Source organism: Fulmarus glacialis, unplaced genomic scaffold (genome assembly GCF_000690835.1).
Source record: "Fulmarus glacialis isolate BGI_N327 unplaced genomic scaffold, ASM69083v1 scaffold30955, whole genome shotgun sequence".
NCBI classification, from domain to species: domain Eukaryota; kingdom Metazoa; phylum Chordata; class Aves; order Procellariiformes; family Procellariidae; genus Fulmarus; species Fulmarus glacialis.
In genome coordinates this window covers 75,156-97,901 of record NW_009215578.1, presented here as the reverse complement: position 1 = coordinate 97,901, position 22,746 = coordinate 75,156, and the positions used below count along the sequence as shown (strand labels likewise).

At 36.5% G+C, this 22,746-nt stretch overlaps 1 protein-coding gene across 1 annotated transcript in view; it reads left to right on the top strand.

Annotated features, from left to right (window-relative positions):
- The window catches only part of DOCK4 (dedicator of cytokinesis 4), a gene marked incomplete at both ends in the record, with an annotated part of 103,565 nt that overhangs the window by 6,153 nt on the left and 74,666 nt on the right, over nt 1-22,746 (top strand). Inside the window, one exon of the mRNA XM_009578990.1 lies at nt 12,609-12,734. Within this exon, the coding sequence (XP_009577285.1) occupies nt 12,609-12,734 (126 nt within the window). The remainder of the gene's footprint in view (nt 1-12,608; nt 12,735-22,746) is intronic.

Genomic DNA, 22,746 nt, shown 5'->3' with positions numbered 1-22,746 from the left:
TGAGCAGTAATCCACTTTGAGTATTGAGCAACTAAAAGATAAACTATGAAAGGTTATTTACATCGCACACGTGAAATTTGTTCCTCTGCAACTGCTTAGCAGCCTGAAAAAGCGCTTGCAAGGCTTTAGCAATACGTTCGGATACTTCTGCTGACACCTCATGGAAAATACTGTTGTTACGCTAGTTTGTATTTTTCCTTTGCTGTCTTTTTCTCTAATAGTGTTGAATAGCTGGTTCTGGTGCCTCATTAGCCTTGTCTGCCACCTTATAGTTATCAAAAAAGGAGAAAATCTTGCATTACAGGAGGCATGGGTCTTTTCTCTCTCTTAGGAACCCTTGTAGGTATGAGCCAAATACAGGAAAAATGGAATTTTTGATTTATATCACACTTGCCCTTTTCAAATCACGTTAAAAAGACTTAAGAAAGGAAACACAGTAAACAAACAATAGCAAAGATGCTTCAAACGATTGTCTATCCTCTAGGCTTGTTCCCTCTTCAGATTCTGTCCTGTACAGTTTCTTTCAGCTCAGGAGATTTTCACACAAAGTCTTTAGTTTCCACAAATTGTTATGTCCCACTGCTGAAATAGTTTATCAGATAATTCATAATATTCTTCAGAAAAAAAACTTCTTCCAGTTTTCTGGGGAAAACTGAAAAGGAACTCAAAACGTACCTTCAGTGTCTTGCATGTAAAACACATATTGCCAGACTGTAGCATTTGTATTTAGTATTCAAACCGCCACTCCCCAAAAAAGTACTACTTCAACTCATGACAATTCTTAAGTACAGAATCCTCTTGCATCTTATTCTCAGCTTGTGTCTGAAAAAGATCAAATAAAGGCAAATGACTGTCACTTCTTAATACAGCCCAGAAAGGAGCCCCTTTCCTCTTCTCAGTGGATGCAGGAATGGAAGGACTCAGTCTCATGGATAATTTAGGCATCATTTGCTGGAGTGGGAACTGGAATGTGTTTTCTGCATGAATTTCCAGCATAACAAAGACTAGAGTAGCAGATAGTGGATCAAATTCCCATTCACAACTAGTCTTTGTAGCTGGTGTCAGGTATCAGCTTACTGGAAGACACCTGATTGCCTAGTGTAGGAGGTCAAACCGTTAATGCAAAGGCCAAATTGTCCAGCCTAGCAGCATTGTTATTTCTTACATTGAGTTTGTAGTATTTGTAGAATAACTACTATTAGATCTAGATGATTTCTTAATTATTAAGCAAACCAGGTTTCAGTAATATCTGAAGTGGAGCTGGCTATAAAAACCATTTTTCTTATAATATTTTTTCTTAGAATTAGAAGCTAGTTATTTTGTTTTAAAATGCAAATATCTGTGGAAAAATGCATATTCCTGCACAGAGATCACACCTAATTACATCAGTCTTACAAGGAAAATAACACATTTCTATTCCTGTATCTGTAGGAGCAGAGATCAGTGAAATGTATACTACAGATACAGAAAACAGTTACTGGCTTATCTCAAACCATATAAACCCATCCTTTATCCCTTTATAGTATGTTTTAGATAGTGAAGCCTAGACAAAGTCAATTGCTTTCATATCAAAGCTTGGGCTTCTGTCAAATGTTAATATCTCTTTGTAGGATTTGCAGTATGGGTCATAGTTGCAGATCTTATTGTTTGGGTGTGACCGTGAAACTATACTCTGGACCTTTCTTGGGACTACAGTAAATAAATAGTACGGGATGTGGGCTGCTTTTCTCTTTAATACAGCAGACATTAAGTGCCTTGTAAACTGTTATTGATCATATAATAGCTGCTTCATTTGCCCACAGAATTACTGTGCCATGAGTGAACCTGTTGATTTTTTAAAATGGTTTGACGTACATTTTAGGACAACGGGCAAGAGAACAAGGCCCAGTCTGGTTCTCATTAAACACAGTTTTATACAAAAATAAATAAATACACATCAGAGAATGCAACTTCAATTGTACATACTTATGTAGAGTCATGGATTTCTTTTTTTCTTCCGATTTTCAGTATGAATTTATCACGTGCAACTTTATATTCTTGCCTATGACACTACCTTTTTTTTCCCCCGTCCAGTTCTTTAGACTTTCAAAAGTTGAAATGTAATTTTTTTAATACAGCACATGGTGATGGAAGGAATGTCTAGTAATTGGAGCGGTCTTTTATGTCTAGTGTGTGGAGCAGTCCTTTGGACTCTGAAGGTAGAGGGTTCTTGTCCACAAAAATTACCCACTTATGACTGTGAGCAAGTTACACAGTTAAACAGTGATGGTTCTTACTGTAATCCCTACTTAAACACCATCAGCATCTTCAAAGTACCGCCTTAGGCACAAGATCTTCCTGTAGGCACCTAAAGCTAAGGTAGCTTTCATTTCCGCCACTGCTTGATGTTGAGAATAGCTGGGTGCGCCCAGGACACTTGCACCGTCAGGATACGGGTGGGCTAGATTTAGCTTCCTGAGCACTAGGCTGAAAAAAAATGCTGGAGATGATTGCTGTGACTCTCGTGCCCATGCTATTTCAGGAAATATATAAATATTCACTAGGTTTACCATAGAAATTATTTACTTCAGTGCTTGAGACATTCTTCAAGCGCAGAAAATGTCTTGGGTCACACTCTGATTTGGAAGAGGATTTTCAGTCTGTCTCACATGTCCCAGAAGAGCATGCTAATCACTTGGCTTCTCAGACTTCCCTGAAGCAACTATTCAACTTTGTATACAATCAGAAAATATTTATTATACCATGGTGAAAGTGAAAGTGGCTCTAAAGCTTGCCAAGAAGCGCGTGATTTTCCTAAGTGTAATCTGTATTCATGTTCTCTTAGCAAATCCTATAGAGGAGAGATTTAAACCTTGGTCTCATGTTACATGTGAATATTCTCTCCAATGAGTTATCTTATAAAAAGCATATTAAAAAACTGATGAAAAATGCACTACAACTTCCTCTTTCTTCACCCTCCTTTGAGAAGAAAGACTGGATAGCTTAGTTTTAGTCTGGATCCAAATCCAAGCTTTGGACTCTTGCGTGGATTGCACGAAAATAGCGAATGTAGTGGGAAGGCCTTTTCTGTGCCATTACCTTGGAATGTTCTGATGAACTAGACAAGAGTGATGTAACCTAATTGCATGTTTACTAATGCAGTGTGGTGTATTCTGTGGTAGCAATGCCAAACCTACATTGTGACTCCACTGGAAACACTGTTAATTATATGTTAACTTTAATTGATGGGAGGACCTTAAGCTTTAGAGGAAACACATTCAAAATGGTGGGATTTCTCTTGCCACTCTGGGCTCAAGCGTGATTTCTTCCTTCTTTTTTTTTTAATATGGTGGCAGTATTAATTTTTTAGCTGTTGTATAGGGGGTCGAAATACAGCTCTTGGAGAAGCTACATAAATCATATCCTTTTGCGTACAGTTTAGGTCATAAAATGAAAAAAATCATAAATTATTATATTGTATCTGGTAAGATATCTTGGCAGGAACATGAATTTTTAAGTATGGTGGAGGCAAGACCTGAATTGGGAGGCTGTTTTTAAGACAAATCCAGGTTGTGGTTTGATTTGTAAAAGATTGTCTTAAGTCTGTCAGCCACAAACTGTTAAATTCTTTCTTTAAAAGAGAAAGATGCACACGTAGGTTTTTCAAATGGATAGTTTACTGTCTGTAATAAATTCAAACTTGTTTCCATGTACCTGTGCAAAAATCTGCAGACAGAGGGTCATCCAAAGTGATTCTGCCTAACAAAAGGAGATTGGTCAATAATTGGGCAACTGCATAACGCACTGATTGAAGCATGGAGGACTCGAAGCCCATATTGTTGACAGTTGTTTGTCAAGAATCCCATCATGAAGAAGGACAAACTGTCATCTTAGGAGGCAAAGTTATTCATCAAATCATACAGTAAGTTACATTGGAAGGGTCCTCAGGAGGTTATGTGGTCCAACCAGTTCAAAGAGAAACCAGCTTCAAAGTGGGATCTAACTTTTTTGAAGTTCAGTGAGGTTGCTCATTCAAAGGCAAATTTCATTACACTGCTATCATTTTAATTCAACCAGACTAAAGAAAGTTTCATAAAGCAAACATCCTTGTTTTTAGGGAACTATTGTTACCTTATTTGCGGGGTTTTTTCCCCAGTGTACATGTCAGTTGGTACTAAATCTCAGTCTAGCTCAGTGGTCTTATAAGACTCAGTCAGAGAAGGCACGAGGTAGACCAGCCCAATGGATGAACTCATCTGACAAGACGGAAGTTCTGAAGCAAGTATGGCAATGGAGGCAGTTGGATAGAAACAGTGGTGTGTGTTTTGGGGCAGTATATGTCTTCCCATGCCTATTTCCCTGCATTCAACAGCCTCTTGGCACTCTAATAATATCTTTTCTCTATGGTTACCATCAAACACTGAGAAATTAAAAAAAAACAGGTGGAAAACCATACACTTTGTCTGTTTCATCTCCTGTTTCACAAAAGTAAGCTTTGGCTTACAAATTCCTTGATTCAGAGGGGGAAGCCTGTTACAGTCATTATTTACCTTGCAGTGGAGAAACTGCAGAGGCCCCATGAAGTGATACAACTGAGGAGCATCATTTTTCCACACTTTGTATGATGAATAGCTACAAGAGATCAAATACAGCAGGGAATTGGTAGCTCAGTATAAGTTTACAGATTGCAGTATTTCTAGGAACAGAATTGTGGTAACTTACAGTATTTTTCTATATACAAGAAGTAGTGTGACTATGTTTGTGTGACACTACCCAGCAGTTCACAGCGTTACCCCACTCAGAGTTGTTGCAAGGAGAACATCTTCCTGTGAATCAGCGTGAGAAATGTCAGATGGGAAACAAAATGTGCATTCCCTGCTGGGAGCAGCTATAGCTGTTGGCCACGAAAAGGAGGTGTAGGCTCACAGTGAAGAGATGAGTGGAGCAAAGGCTACTGGAAAATAAGGAAGAATGAGAGCAGGAGTGGTAACATACTCAACAGAGAAGATAGAACAGAACAAAGTACGTAACTTTTAGGTAACTCCTGGGCACATGATTAATCACATCAAACTACCCCCTGCATCTGTCTGTGCTCAGCTGAGAAGAGAAGATCTCTGGTGTTTGTCTGTTCTCAGAAGGGTTCACAGATGTGTCGGTGGTGCTCTGAAATGTATTTTGTATCTACACATCACTAACATTTAAACAGAAAGTGCATTTGTTTAATTACTCTAGTTCTGTGACAATTTATTCATCTGTCAGTTTTAATCTTTGTTACATTTTGTGACAAGGAGATTATGTGTATTCCATTTTGATGTGTTTAAAAATTAGTTGTCACTGAAGGCTGCTATTTGAAATACATTTAAAATAAGAATAGTGCTCATATTGCTTTACTAAGTACACAATGAATTAAGGCATTCCTTTTTGTTCTCAACAAATGCTAAAGCTGAAAGATTAAATATATAGAGAATTTTGCACATAAATTGTTGTTCAAGATCATTTGGCCCTGAGTGACAACTTTGACGTATAAAAAAGCCAGTTTTAGAGCAGGTTTTTAGACAAGGATTTGTAGAACTTTACTTTTTCAAGTACTTTTTACAGGGTGGATGGTATTGTTCAGCAATCTAATAATCAAGTTCAAGCTAGGTTTTTGGTGTAGTTATCTGTAAGTGTCCTTCATGTAACGTGGCTTGCAGACTGTGCTGGAGATGAGGGCTCTAATGAAGTTAAATTCATACTGTCCTCTTGGGTCTTGCTAAAAGACTTGTTTTTAGAGAAGAATGAAAAACATGCCATTGTGATACTGTCAGGGACATCTTACATCCAGTAGAAGCTAATGACTTGCTGTTCATCTCAGTTCTGCAATTATGCATGTGATTGAAATGGCACCCCATTTGAACCCTGAAATTCCTAGCTAAGGCTACATAATGAGAACAGCTGGCTCATACTTCCATCTTGGAGTTGGGTTATGTCTTAGCAGTGAGGTTTTTATAAGCCTTTTCCAAAAATTCATTCTGCTTGTTACTATTAAATAGTGTTGTTCACTTCCTTTACTTTATCTACTGAAAGAATAAAAAGTCTTAAGACTACTTCAAATGATAAATTATAGAACATATATGCATGATTTTAGCTCCTTCAGGGGTTATATTTACAGATTCATTACAGACGTTACCTGGGCTTTTACACTGGTGCAGATTTGGTTTTTAACACTTTCTTTAGGTCTCAGTTAAACTGTTTCTCTATTTGAAATAAGACACGTAATTCGAATGCATGTAGCTAAATTTCTAAAACAATGGTGTAAAAGCTGTTTGCATGGCAGAGCTGCACTTCATGAAGGAGAAAATAACAGGTGTTTCCCTGGAACCTTTTGTCTGTTATTTGCACTAGAAGCAATATAAAACACTTATAATTCTAAAATTGTGTATTTTGTGCACTGCCTAATATTTAACAAAACAGTATGTAAAAAGGTAATTTTAAAAATTTTTGAGCAAGATGATTCACCTTTATAATATAACAATGTAGTGTGGAAATGGGTATTGACATGCTGTGTATATTGTTAATAGAAAAGGGCATCAATGGGCATACTAAGGTAAGAATTGGAGAAATTATTGCTGAGATCTTTATTGCCTGTATAAGGAGGTTAGACTAGATGCTTATAATAGTCACTTAGCCTTCTGGTCCTTTAACCTTCATTCTATGGTGATTCTGGTAAGAAACACTTGAGGCTCTACCATGTCCCCTGTAAATAAATTCCAAGCCACTTTTCTTGTGATAATGTAATGCCATTTGCATTTAAGTGTTTATGTTCCATGTGAAGAAGAAAAAAATCCTAACTTTCCACACTTGAGGGCATTTCTGACAAAAGCCTTAGGTACAAGAGCTGATTTAATTCATGAGCTCCAAGAAAGTTGTCAAAATTTTGCAAAGGCTGTTCTTCCTGCATTCTTTTTTACTGAGCTAAAAAACAGAATTTAAAACTGAGGAAGAGAGAAAGAGTTTGGAGTTTCCTTTGATAATTCAAAGTGATCACAATCACGTCTTTAACAAGGCCGGCGAGCGTTGAATCTACCCCTCTTTTTTGTCTCTGTTCCTAGACTGTAATTTGTGGGATTTACTACATAGATTTTGCTGTGGCCAAATTGTACCAGATTTATACAATTATTTTTCCCAGATCACGTTAAATCAATAAATCATCTGTTTGCCAATAACAATGTGGAAATCGACTGGTTTTATCTTTGCAGTGGTAATTTAGACACTTTAAATACTACTAGAAACGGGAACACCTGTATGCTTTCAGAGTACTTTTAACACCCTTAGGCAGCCTTATTTGGACAGATGCCTTATTTTATTAGCTTTCTTAAAATACAAACAGTGCTGAATAAATAGCATTCTGTCCGAGGTTTTTTTTTCTATCAGCTTCCTGAGCAGCTGCTAAGCATTTTCTTCTTAATATGATATAGGATTCTCTGTTGCCCGTAGATAGAAGCTGAATGTAAATGCTTTCCCCTCCCCCGAGAAGCTCAAATGCAAATAAGTGGTCTGTAAGCGTAATGAACAGTTGCCTTTTGTCATAACTAAATGCAGAAATCAATAATGCAGTATAAAAGCTGTTTTAAAGTAAAATGACGGATCTAACAAAAATCTGGAATGCTTATTCAGCAACTTGTCAATTTTCTGTATACTCTTTCATCTGAATGATAAAAATAATCTGTGGTAAACTGTGGTACAAGTTAATTGTGAGAAATTGCAAAGGAAATAAAAGCAGATCTGTTTGCAGTACCACACAGAGTTTTGTGGTAACATTTTCAAACCTGGAGTAAATAAAGAATAATAGCTAACACAAGAGGTTTTAATTACCACTAAGGAAGTAATTTCAAATTTTTTCTGAGGGGACAAAGCTACACTATGTACCTAATTAAAGAAAATGTGCCAGTCCTTCAGAGACTGAATAATCATTTTCATTGTCACGTTTTAGCTCCTAATGTTCTAGAAATGGAAAATTTATAGTTATGAAATTTTGGATAGATTCTAGGTCTCATAGATGGTGTAAAGATCATATCAACCACAGTCAGATGCAGTATATGGTAGCATGTTACAGTTTTCTACTTTGCTTTGTCCATGTACAGCTATTCCAGCAGGCATGCTCTAATTTTTTTCTAAAGCTGATAATTTTATTGTCTAGTGCATGAAATGAGATGAGAAAGAACTGATGTTGACATACATCATCAGAGTGGAATAAATTAAAACTAAAGGATATTACCTTTCTTAAGTGACAGAAAAAGTATTCATGTTACCATCGGAGAAATGTTAATGAATTAACTTTCTATCTCCATATACAAAAAGAATATTTCTGCGTTCTTTTGATTGCATTCCTTTTCCTTGAGTATCTTCTCCATCTTTCCCAGACTGGCTGCTGACCAAATTCTTTGGAAGCCTGCTCCACCTTGACCCTGTCTCATTATTGTCTGCTGATTAAACCTTCCTTTCCAGGAGCAGTAAAGTTTCCCCTCCACCCCTTCCTTTCTTCTCCATAGAGATAGCTTTAATCACTTGTAAGGTGAGTTTAGTGGCTTTCTGGCCATTAGGTATGCAAAATTCTGGTTACATTTTGGTGAGGAAGGTGGTGTCTTTCAACTAGTCAGTTCCTCTTCATTCCACTTTGTTTTGCAGTGTGTCTGAGGGAGTCCCTCTTCGCTTCAATTGAATGTGCAACCTTCTGAAAATCTGAATTGCTCTGTGACGTGTCAGTATGTTTTAAATGATGTTAGTTAACTCTAACTGATAGTCAGGTAGCTTGATTTATAATAAGGATACAAACTTCAGTCCCTTGTAAAATGTGTATTATTCAATCTTTTTAAAGTACCCCATGACTTTTATTTCAGATGCATGGTTCCTCAGTCATGATGGGTGTCTAGTTTCTTTGGCAAGTGTATTGTATTTTTGTAGACCCATAAATATGGGATTGCTGTGGCTTGTAACTGGCCACAGGCTTTATGTTTAGCAGGCAACACAGTCCTCATTACCTGTCTGGCTTTGGCTGGCTGGACTTGTCTTAACCTGCCTGGAGATTTGTTCTGACTAAAAGCTTTATCTAATGACAAAATAATAAATTATATCTACTTTATTTTAGCTCTTGCTTAGCTTTGTACAATTGTGTGGTGTAACCCACTTTTGTATATATGTTTTGTATTTAATAGATAGTTATAACATGTAGTTACTCTGTGTAGAGTTAGCTATCTATAACCCTAGACTAAAATGGAACATAGAAGAGTAAAGATATGTGATCATAACTGAGGCCTTGAAAGTACTGGCATGGGATGATACTAGAGGCCCCAGACCTATGAACAGCTCACCAGTGGCCAATTACTCATCATCAAATAGTGTGACCTTGAGAGCAGAATAAAACCAGTTTTAGGGGAAACAAAGAGAACAAAGAACAGATATGTGGCATATATAAAACACATCATATATGATGAATGAAGATGTAATGTGGACTTGCAGTGAAGAAATAACAAGGTATAAACTGAATTAACAAACATAAAAATTACTCCAAGAGGAGCCTAGAGAGAGAGGAGGAAGAAACAGGCAACATCCTATTCCTCATGGCAAAGGACTTGGGATGCTGATAACTCAGTCACCATACACCACCTTCCCATGTTGAAACCATTGACCTTAAGACCCCAGAGGGGCAGTGGAAGGGTGAGCAAGGGGTAGATACTGGAAAGATTGTGTGTATATATGTCATTTTAACAGTATTTTGTTTGGAGTGTGTTAGTATCATTGTAAACGGACTAATAATAACTCTTTGATTAGACTGTTATAACTTTCATTAGAACTAAAAATAAGTTCCTGGCTTTTCATATAGTGTGTTCTTTTTGCCCATCACAAGACCCTGAATGTAAAAAATCAGTGGGAATTCAAGCAACCTACTCTGTAACTTGGGTGTCACACCTCACTAATGGTATGCATCTTCTGATTTTAGGTGCTTAATGCAGGGGGACCTAGTTTCCTTGCAAAATTAGTGGAGCTTTGAGAGACCAATCAGAACACTTAATTGGGGATCGCCTTCTTTTCATTGATTATATAAAGTCTTTATGCTCCTAACTTCAGCATTTTTACCGCATTTATCATATCTTCTTGTCAATTCCCTTTTCATTTGGCAGCTTGATCCTCTGTGGCAAGATTGTTAACTTGAAACCTTGGTTTTCAGATGTTCTTCAGACTTCCTTCTCTGGGCATCTTTGCTCTGTTTCCATTCTGTTTTTTTTCCTATTGTACTGGACTGTTTACACCGTATAAAATTTTTAAGTAACTCTGCTATCTTTAATCCAATGTTCTTCATTATTCTGAAGAGTTGGGGGATGCATACCATTTATATTCCAAAGATGTATTTAAACTATAGGTAAAACGACTAAACCATGTTTTAAGTGTGTTCAGTGAGAGATTTCCTTGATGCATTTGCGTATAAAAAGATGACTCTTCATTTTCTAACAATGAATGCTGTGAAATACAGAGCTCTTAATACCTTTCTCGCCTTACATGAGCAAGTACTTCAAATCCTTGACAGGCAGCTTATTTCTCAAGTTAAAACTATTTTGCTATTGGTGAGGTTTTTTGACATTTATCTCATTTTTGAGCTAAATAAAATTCTTCAAGGAAATCTGTGAAATTTGTACACAAAGAAAACTGTAGTACTAATTGGATTTGAGGTCTACAACTTTTTGTTAAGAAAACACAATAACTTTACTCAGCACCAGGCGGTGTACAATATCTGATTAACGCTGTTGTGGTTGATGTGATCTGAAGCAAAGGCAAATGTTTTTTAGGTTACCAAGGAAACAGTGCAATAGGGGCATATGGGGGTATGAATATACATATGTATGTATAACAATTTCTTTAAATATAAAAGAAACAAGATTGAAGGTGGGATAAATATCCATATTTGTAAGTAAGCTATACCCAGCCTAGCTCTTCCCATCCAGCAATGAAAAACTTTCCACTAGCTCTAACAGAATCTGAATTTTGCCTGTATGACTTCTTACCAACCTCCTGTGCCATCAGCTGGCTACAGTGTGGTTTGTTTTCTCGTCTACACCAATAATAATTGTCACTACTTCCTAAAAGTTGTTAACTGGATAACCACAGAACGAATTCCCATTACGAAAATAATTAATGTCCATGGCATTAAATGCAGTCCTTAAAATAGAGTAGACTTCACTGAATTTTTTTCCTTGTAAGATTTGTTTATGTACTCAGTTGGACATGTGCAGGTGAGCTATTTTTCATAAGAGAATGGAAGTCTGGTCAGAGTATCACATTTTCTGGAGTTGCCAAAATAATAAAATGTAACTGTAGGTAAGAGGAAAAAGATGAAAGTTGACATGCTAGTTAGATCTCTGATCTCTTCAGTGCAGTAGCCTGGACTGGCAGTACTTAGTACAGATTTTTCAAGCTCTGATTTAAGAACCATCAAACTTGAAGTGAATTTATTCAGTTAAATAGTAACATGGTTGTAGGGGAAATTTCTTCCGAAGCCCAAAGGACTGATGACCTTGTTGTTCAGTCTGTGTGTACATGTTATTTACTTAAGTTTAATCTAAAGTTAATTATGACTCTTCTGAGTTGTCTGTTTATCTCCAGTTATTCAGTGTATATGAAGAGTTTGCTCTTACCGTCTCCTTGATCGGTATGTTGACACGTGATATGCTGTAGTAATGTTGAAGGTCAGGGAAGATTAATCTTTACAAGCTGTATCATCCTGACAGTTGCCTTAGTGATAATGTTTGAAATAATGAAAAGGCATGCCTGTTGTTCTTGTTAATCTCAACTGTAATGAAGTATACTGTTTGCAATTTATTTGTATACTACGGATATAGTAAATGAAGTTATTTTTCCTTGGTTCTAGATGAATAAATATTGGAAAATGATTATATGGCCACCCTTGCATTTTATATGTCTTCTAGCAAACATAGGAAAGAGCATGATTGATTAAATCTGATGAATATTGGAAAAAAGTTGTAATTTCAGTCATTGTGAAATTACTGTACCTAAGTAAAAAATACTGATTATGACATATTGGTTTATTAGAGTTTGTTTCTTCAGATTTTGGATTAATAAGTTGTATAACTTTGTATTAGGTTAAGTGATGCATTGTAATGAGACTTCCACGTTTCTCCCATAGATAGGGACCATAGTTTTCTTGTATGTCAGTGAAGACAGCGTTGTGTTGAAGGAAGTGAAAAATTAAAGTGGTAGCAAATATTACTGATTGACGTTTCTCTAAGTTGACATTTTTCTAATCCTTTTTCCACTTAAGGCCTCAGTCCATCCCTATTGAGATAATTTTGATCTAACTTGTCATCGTAGTTCAGTTACGCATCAGTAATAATTTGCTAATGCTTTTTCATGGGTAGTTGTTTTCAAATCTTTATTGATTTCTGGATGTTGGTACCCTTCCCAAATATATAAAAAAATTTGAGGTGAGTTGGCTTGGTATTATTGAACTTCCTCTGAATTTTCTGAGTTCTCAGGAATGCATATATACTTGCAAGTCTATATAATGTTTAACAAGTAGTGATGACCATAATCTGTTTGAATGTCTTATTTTTCCTTGTTTTTCTCTTCATTTTCAGGTCTGGCAGTTTCTCTTCAGTTGCTTCATGGAGACATAGAACAAATTAGGAGAGAGTATACATCCATGTTTACCCATGGAGTATCCATAACAAGGAAACTAGGTTTTTCCAATATTATAATGCCTGGTAAGTTAAAAAGAAGAAACTCTCAATAAGCAGCAGAAGAAAGAACTAACGAGAAATTACTTAGTTTTCGGCTGCTTTCCAAATAAATACTGTATTCTAAAACTTCTTAAACTTTTCCAGAGACTTTTATGTTAGTTTTTTTTCAGATAGTTAGGAGAAAACTGTGTCCCAGTGGCCCCATTGCATTATACATTGTATAGTTACTATGTCAATGTCAAAAGGGCCATAGCAGCCTTTTTTCAGAGATAGAACCCCACTTTATAGAAGTGAAGATGACTGAATGCAAGACTGCTGAGTTCTATGCAGAGAAAGAGATAGCCAGCAGAACATTATGTTCTTAGGAGCTGGTACCTTTCTAAATAAGGATTCACAGAATTTCACTGACACTGTACAGCTTCTGGTTTCACCAGGTCTGTATCTTAAATACTTGAACTGAAGATAGTGGAAATGGATAATAATAGAGGTGTAGAGACTTTATTTTGATTATATTGTATGACAAAATATGCAAATACTTAATCAGATGCTGAGGAAGGTAGATTGTGTCAATATGAATGCGAAGAAGCAAATACAGGAAGAAGATCACAGTCATATCTGTAGTTCCGTCCCTGAAATGAAATTTTGAAAAAGTTTAATGGGTTGCTGGAAATTACAAGGATGTAATGTCTCTTCAAAGGAAAAGCATACTTGCAAGCAGGCTAGTTTGGCATGATTAGGTGTTGTGTTGTTGCTGAGAAATGTTGCAGGGAGGAGTTCACATCTTAGTTTCAGCTGAGTCCACACAAAATACCTTGACTCTCTCAAATGTAAATCATCCTCATGACTTGCAGATTTTTAATAGAGACTACCTTCTTCTTATACAGATCTGTCTTTGCCTTCCTGTGCATCTAAATCAGAAGTAAACTAAGGTTCTGAGGCAAGAATAAATAAGCTTCAATACTTCACTAATCAAGGAGGTCTTAAATAGGCATTTAAAACTCAGTAATGAGACTCAGCTTTAGCTATGGGCATGTATTTCTCTTGAACTTCTGCCTGAAACTTGACAACTGAGAATTCACTCTTGTGTTCTTACTGCCAATTAAACATCTGTCCTTCTGCATCCTTGATCAGTACTACTAATCACTTAAAACATGCACAGAATACAAGTTAATAAAACAGTTTTAGCATTATTATGAAAATACTCTGCTGGTGTGACTGCAATATTTAGAACAATAAAATGCATGAGTCAGGTGCCGTTTAATTTAAAGGTAGATCATATATGTATGTTTAATGGAAGCATTCAATTGAAATCTTATGGCTTATCAGCTAGGGTTTTTTTGTTGTATTACTGTTGGATTTGTAATTTGAATCAAATGTATTGTAGATAATATGGCTGATAACAGTGGAAGCAGTTTTACTGAGCACACTTAATAACTTATATTAAGAAACCTTTCTCCATTTATCTATGATTTAGTTACCTTCTGCTCTGTGTTACCAAATTTTCTGAGTTCTGTAAATAGCTGTCGTATCCCCTCACTTTCCAGTTGTGAAATAATGTGATGTACCAAAGTGTGAAAAACATGTTATAGCAGGCAGAGTACTGTGTAATCAGCTGCTGGAGGAGTTTCTCAACTCAGTTTCAAAGAATTGCGCAGGCTCAGTTTGCCCTTTTTTTAATTAAAAAAAAAAATACATGGGTTCTGGTGTGCTGCTTTCTCAGTCCAAATGTATGCATACCTCAGTTTAGAAAATGTACAACTTCTATTCTGTGTTTACTGGCATAGAAGAGATTTCTCCTAAAGAGAAATAATCACCTCACTCTTGCAATGACGAATTCCAAGGGCTAACCAGAGCAGTATGCCCTAGGCACTGAAATGCCCGCAGGAATCTAGCCTTTGAAATGCTTTTTTATTTTAAAGCTCCTCTTTCATTTTGTTTCTCTTCTAGTGTCTTTTTTCAGAGATAAATTAGAGAACTTCATTTTTTGCCACTGGAAATGGTCATAAATTAGATCTTATTTTATATTTTTGTTGAAAGTAAGTATGTTGCTGTGGTTAATTATCACTTAGGTTAGGGTTCTGAACGAGACTCTCTTTTGAATTATTCAATAAGAAATATGTCATGCTGTTAAACTACAGGATCTCCTTTATTAATGCCATATTTTAAGTCTCTCTCCTATTCTGGTGTATTTAAACTCTGTCTGACCTCCATTTTTCATCATATCAATCCTTTTCTCTTTGGAGGTTTTGCCGTTAAAAGTAACTAGGATCAGCATACATGCCAAACCAGAATTTTGTTGATAATAATAATAATAGAGCAATGCTTTTTATGTCACTGGGGCCTGACAGGGTGAAGCCACAGAATACTCCTTCCAGAACCCGTGGAGTTTTTTAATGAAGAACTCTAAGTGTTTTAGGAAATGAAGTAGATGGCTAGAAAAAAGCATATATGATTCAAAAAGGCTGTGAAATAAGTAACTCGCTTTATTCTAGCTGACAGAGGAAAGAAAGGCAATGAAAGTGTTATTTTGTGAGTCTAATCAACATGCATTTTCTAGGTTTAACCGGGATTTAAGGCCAGACTTTATGCAACCACTAGTAAACTCCTTTCCAGCATCTTAGTGTGGCAGTCTGCAGATGTACAAGCGAGTATTCTCAGAAAGCTTCGTACAGCATTGAAGGACAACTGTGCTTACACCCTGAATTTCTGTGTTCACCATTTCCTGAAAGGACAGACAACCACATCATTACTTAGTATATAAAATCTAGCATTTAATATTTACGAACATACGATACTTTTTGAGCAGTACTTTAAGTTAGATTAACTTACATAATAGGTGACGGAATATGAAAGCCCTTTTGTATTTTTCTGTGCATACTTTTACCAGCTTTTTTGCTGTTTCATGTAGTGCACTCTTATAGAATCCGTTTCCAAATTTGACTTACAGCATTTGTATCAGTACATAACTTCAGTGCTGCATATGCTCATGTGTTTTAGCACATATGCATGTACATATTCTTTTGCATCTTTGTGGAAGATATCTAATTCCATAGAAAAGCCTGATCATTAGTCTGTATTGTCTGGGGTTTTTAGACTTGGAATAAACTCTAGCACAGCTGTTTGTTTAAATGAGGACTTACTGGAGGAGCCATAGCTCCCTGCTAGGACTGCCAGTTGTAAACAGACTCTAAACTATCATGTGGTAAGCATCTATATAGTTGCACATCTTCCTTTCTTGTGCTTATCAGACCAGAACTGCGTCTGCTTTACTTTATTTAAGGTATACTGTTATTAATAGTGCTAAGTCTATTACTGGTAGTAGTTGTCTTGACTACTCGGTACATTCAAAGCCAAAATCCATTCAGCGTGAGATTAGCACATAGAGGAAAATAATCTTATGTCTTTTCACTAAGCAATTCAGTTAGATCCAACCCTTACTTCCTGGAACTTTACCTACAAGCTTACTCTATGCAGCTTTGTCTATAATATCAAAGATAATTCTCATTTAAAACAGCTACAGATATGATTTTAAAAGGCTCTGTATCTCATACAGGACACCAGTTCACCTCCAAATGTCTTAGTCCATAAAATATACTGCAATGTATAAAAATTGGCCTGTTGGCTGACTTCTCAACAGATTTTCATAAATGGATATCCATTAGCTATAGACACACTGTTTCATCTTATGATCTGAACTGGTGGCATTACCACTGCTGAGATCTGACCACCACTTGCTCTGAGTTAAGATCAGAGTTTTTCTTCCTGTCCATCCAAATTATTAAACTCTTATGATATTAGAAGAGGTTAAAGAATTGAAAAGTCAGTACAATGGTGTTACACTGACCATTGTTTTCCTTTTTACATAAGCTTAGATGGTCTATAAGTCTGGTATCTATAGCTAAGCTAGTCAGTCCTGACTGCAAAGTTCTTGGCTTGTAATTCTTCACTCTGAATTTTTTGGTCCTCTTCTAACCCTGTGATATCATTTCACAAGTAGCGTAGCTAAAGACTCTACATGGAGCTGCCGTATTAATTTCTGTAATGGAATTTTAATACTTTCAGACTTATATTTGTCAAATAATAAAAGACTCATTTTGTTTCTCAATGTTCTGTCTATTTTTTTACAATTTCTGCTCATTCAGCAGATAGAATGAGCTGCCCAGGATGTTGCAGTGCCTTTAAGTTTCCTACATTAAGCTTTCATATGCTTAATTTAGGAAAAAAAAGTTAGATTTTTTTACCATCACATCTGCATTGCTTTGCATTTGTCAACTTTTAACTTCATTAAATGTCCTTTGTCTGTCCAGTTAAATCTCATCAGAATCCTGTCTTTGAAAGCTACTGAATATACTCATTACTCCTTCATCTGGATTATTAGAAGGTCTTTTATTCTTTTCATGTACAAGTACACGCTCTCCAATCTTTCTTACTCTTCCATTTTCAGAAGGTTTTAAAATGAAGCTAGAACTAGAATTTCTGTCTTTGATGATCTCACAAAATGCTATCCATGTGATAACATGCATTTTGCAGTGAAGTGATTTTGACTAGAAACATATTCCCTCTTTCAAAGCTTAGAATAAGAGCCTGGAGAGCAAAAATGTAAAGCAAGCTATGGAATCTGTTCTCCTCATCATGGTAAGTGTCTGTATCTGTCAGTGAGCTTGGACTTTGTAAAGAGCTGTTGATTCTAGGAAAAGAAATATATGTCTGACACACTTAAGCATTTTTCTCCCATAAGCAGTGGTATGAATTTTTCCAATCTTCTTCATCCTGTATGGAGTACAAACAGCCTAAATTTAACACCTGCCATTGTTTGCTGTTCTGATTTCCAAGAAGCCAGAAATATGTATTTTTAATCACTGAAAGTAATATTGCCTGGATATATTAGTTACACAAAATATGTTTAAGCAATACTGTGGAGTAAAGACACCCTGAATTTTGACCTTTCATGAAACTGTAGTACTCTATAGGGAATATCCTCTGCTGTCCAAATCCCATTTTAATACTTTTTTAAAGCTTTGATTGAAAGGAATTATCATTTCTACAAGTTGCTGGAGGAAACAAAGATACTAATACATGTCTACATACTTGGTTAGACAAGTGCAAGGAACTTCTATATTGTTTTCCTTCTCCTTCCCATTGCCTCTGTCTTATTTTCTTGGTTCATTAGGAACTGAAATAAAAATAGAAGAGAACTATGGAAAGGGAAGAAAGGCCAGAATTTAGTTGGACTTCCCTTGATTTAAAGTCTCTGAAAGCGGAGAACAGGGAAAAGGATTTTCTGCCGTTTATAGTATTTGGAAGAGTAAGCTGGCTTTCTTTTGAGCATAGAATAAGTAGCAGTGATGCATGGGAAGAGTATACAAGGATAGTTATGGCTTGGAAGTCTTTCTTCAATAAACCAGGTAAGGAGCACTAGCAAACTAACAAGTGAATGCTTTAGCTCTGTAAAAATAAATGGTCTTTCAAAATTCTGTTGGAAATATTTTCTTTATATTGTAGCTATACAAAATCAACAGGTAAAAGTTTTCTGGACTGAGAAAGTTCAGGGACCAAGGGTCTCTAGCCCTCTCCACAAGTTAGAATCACCTTCTACGTGTTTTTTTGAGATCCTCCCACTGACAGTAGCTACACAGCTCTTGTCCCATTCTACAAAGTATTCTAAGGAGCTTTTCTCTAAAACATTTTGCATCCACAAGATTTACATCCTGGATAATACCATTTTGTCTGTGCCACATCCAGAGATTTTCAGTCCCTACAACTGAAATCGTTTTAAGAGCTGTTCAACTCATGTTTAGGGTATAAAACAAAGCAACTCCTAGCTTTCATTTTACAGGGATGTAAATGAACAGGAACTTTCTCTAAACAAAATAATGTTTTCTGCTCCTTTTCAATTCATGATTCTAATGGACCTATAATTCTGAGCAAAGCTTTCAAAAAAGCAGTTCCTAACAAAAGCTCCTAGTGAGTTCTGTGTAATTATTTTTAAATTAGTGGCTGCTGTCAGGACAGTTTAGATTTGCACACTGAAAGCTATAACTATCAGCGATGCTATCTTGTTCAAATACCATCACGCTGTGTTTTGTTACAGTACTAAATAATCAAATTGGCATTTATTTCACTAGAAAGCTTTTTGAGGATAGCTGGCAAACTAAACTCTCTTTTCTTTCTAACAAAGACAGCTACCTTTGATCTTTGGCAGCTATCTTCAGCTTGAGAACTTTGTTCCATATTAATACGCTACAAGAAACTCCACAGTTCTAAATGTGGTTGGAATATGAGAAAAGTCTTGTTGTTATAATATCTGTGTTGCAATTGTAACTCACAGCTTCCTCAGTATAAATTTAAAAACAGTTTTGCGATGAAGGATCATTACTTTGACACTTAGGTTAGGTACAAATGTTTCTAGAAAAATAAAAGAACAAGCAATACATTCATACAAATGTTCTCCTGACACTTGTCCTGATCTGACCTCCTTCTTACTAGTGATTACCTGTGTTGTTCCTATCATCTGAGGTTCAGTGGGAGCATTCAAGCCTCTGTGAGCTGGGGGCAGCTTGCACATAGGTCCCATAGCTAGGGATACACCCCATGAGCAGCAGCAGACCAATGCTTGTACGCAGGTCCTGAATAGTGATGATGCAGCCTCCCATCTATGAAGGAAGGGGAGCCTGCAGAGCCATCCCATAATGAAACTGCATGGTGGGGATAATAGGACCCCTGAGCACGCATGTAATCTCCAACCTGAAAATTACTCCTGGCTCTTTACTCTTTACTAGTTATTTAAAATTTGTGGTTTATAGTTGGCAGGTTCAGGAAGCTGACCTCCATTAGCTAACTGTGTCCTCCAGCAGTCTGTCGTGTGGTTTTTTTGCGACTTTAATTGGCCTTTCCTCCTGCTCCTTGTAATTGCCTCTTTCATGTAATTGATGCTGATCAGGTCTCTGTCCTCCGCTCCCATTCAGCCCTTGGACACTTCATTGCTAGTTGGATTGAAGTCATGAAGCTGCTTCTGTTTCTTCTTAGGTCAGAAACCTTGAGCTGTAACGTGCCTGGTTAGCACCTACATCTGGTGCTAGAAGGGGGGCAAGAAGGGTTTGGAGTTTTTCCTCTCTCAGCCTATAAATAGTGCTTTCAAGATATTTTTGCCAGGTCAAAGCTGAAATGTATTGGCAGGACTATATGAAGAGGCAGGTACTGCCAATGCTGTGCTGTACACGTTTTGATTTAGCAACCCAGACATTTCAGTTCACCACCTTTCACATACAATTAAATTCACTTACCAGAGTAAATGTCCCTGCAGAATATGCACTTAACACTTGTGCTGCACGGGAAAGTTAAGGCTGTATAATCATCCACATCAATGCAGCTTTATGTTTTTTTGTTAAATTCTGCAGAACTTCAGTTTCCATATAGCTCTAGCCCTCACTTCATAGTAGAAGCTCTTGTAGGACTGCTTCAGTCTGTAGCTTTTAATATTTAAAAATCTGGTTTTGATTAGTGAAATAGGTGAAATAATAGGGTGCTAACTGAGTAGTGCCAAAGTGTTGGGGTTAATGGGTCACTTCTGTAATTAGGACAGAATATATCGATACATTTTCAATGCATTGCATTATTGTCTGAAGTAAGAACAAGCAGCTTCCCTAGATACACTCTTCGATCCTCACAGTTCTGCCATTTTTCCAGTTTATTACAGTTTATTACTTCCTACTTTCACGGGGACCAATGCCAACCTTCTTTTTTCTGCTTTGTTGTTTGTCATCTCACATCCAATGTACAACGACCTTCTGCCTTACCTATGGTTGGTTGTAACATGTTAACCTCATTTTTTTATTGGGATAGTGGCTAGAAAGTAGCTGTGCCAAGATAAGCAGCTTTTTAAGCCGTGAAATGATTCAGTCAACACAGAAATGCAACATGTGGCTTCTTTAATTTGCTTTTCTCCAGCTTCTGTTGACTCAGCCTATAACCCACATGTCTAGAAGTGCCCTTAACGTCTAAGGAGACCTAGGTGGTTTAGCTTCACAAAACATGTTTAATGACCTTAGTGCGTGTGATTCACCATTCTGCAGTCTTGTCTTACCCAGAAAACTGTTATGTCAGTCCTAGACAAAGCTGACTTACAATGGGGGTTTGACCCTATAATGGTTAACAGTGTTACTAACTGGATGTTGACATCTACATGTTCATTGCACAGTCCAGAAGCCCTGGTGAATTCAGAAAACTTAAAGAAACTGTCACAACAGGATTTGGGGGATGGAGATGCTCCATAAGAACAGGAAAAAATAAGCTGCCCTTTCTTTTCAAAGAAATGCTTTCAAATGATCTAGATCTTTTATACCACACAACTTCATTATAGGTAGAGGTAGGTTTGTCACCTTAAAGTTGAGCATCATTTTTGGTATTGTTTTCAGTTGCTTATTCCTGTACCAAACTTCATGCTGAAAATAACCATTGGATGTTTTCACTGAAACAGACCTGGAGAAGAGGACTTTGTATTTCTCAACATGGATATAAGCTGGAATAAGTCTGTTAATTTTTTCATCATGTTTAAAGTCTTACCATATCTCACTGAGATTCAATCCTATAGGCATGTATTCAACCAGTAATTAAAAACCAAGGTACTGTACTATATAAGATGTGCCTCTCTTGAGTTTCTGTGTAAATTCCTCGCATTTGGTCAAGTATAAGACTGTGTAAAAATCTCAATACACATACACCGAGGAGAGATTTATGTGAGTCATGCAGATACTTTAGCTGAGATACCATTTGTACTCACCAAAGTCTACTTCAGAACTCAGATATTCGGCAGGACTTTCCCTTTCAGTGCTACTTATGACTGTAATTGCCCCTCTTAGTGAAAATAAGATGATTTAATCTGTCAGAATTATCTGTCTGGTATACTGGTTAAGGCAAAGATCCCATAGAAAAATGGTGTAATCAATTGTGTAATTGCAATTGCCATAAATTAAAAAGATCAGTTAAAGGAATATAGATAAACTCAACAATTTGCTGATGTTTGAATACTCCATAGAGGAACTTGGAATTGTTTTTACTGGAAGAGGGGCCACAAAAGAATGCCCTAAGTTAGTTTTACACAAGCAATCTCAGTTTTTGGAGAGAGAATTTCTGTTAAGGAAGATTGAAGCAATGGCATTTCTGCATTGAGGAAGTAAAAGTGATTAAGATATCTCCAGAGCAATATATTGACAGTGAAATAATTTTAAAAATTTGGATCCAAATATATTTGTCTAAGTTTTTACTATAATTTTCTTTCCGTTTTCCTTTCCAGAGTGAAGTTTACTTTCCAAATCCATTTTCTTTTTTACAGTCAGCTATTTTCTGATAAGGCTTTGTGCTTGATTTTTACAAGCCCATTGACTTTTTGATCTTATGAGCTTTTTCTTGTAATATGTTCATACAAATATTTTGCCAAAGATTTGTCAGGAGCATGGCTTTTAGTTCTTAATGTTCCAGTACGCTTATCTGAACTGTGCAAGTTCAACATAGTTGGTTTTCTTACATTTTGGTTGCAAGTAGTGATCTTTTTTAAACCAAAAGTGAAATATGTGTGAGTACAAGGCCAAATTTAACCAAAACCTACATTTTTGTAAAGATTATAAAATGTCAGATATGCTACATACTTTGAGAAAAGGAAGCTGCTGTTATATCTACCTGATGCAGTCTGTACCCTTGATATATAGCCCATAGTTTACATTCTTTTTGATTAATTTTCCAGTCTATTTCAGTTATCTCCCTTCTGCTTTTCTATCCATTTCCATATAAAACATCGTTATTCCTCATACAGCGTGAGAGGCTTAGTCTCCTCTTGAATTTAATTTGCCTTGCATGGTAATGGAGAAGGTCTGGCATTTTCTTTCAATAACGTGACCCATGTGTCTTGATTTTCTTTGAGACATTGAAAACAGAGTAGAGCTTCCTGAATGGATGTAGATCAGGACAAAATTCATTTGAACTATGCTCTCATGACACTGATTACAAACTCTGCCAAGGTTCTGTAAGAGGGGAACAGAAC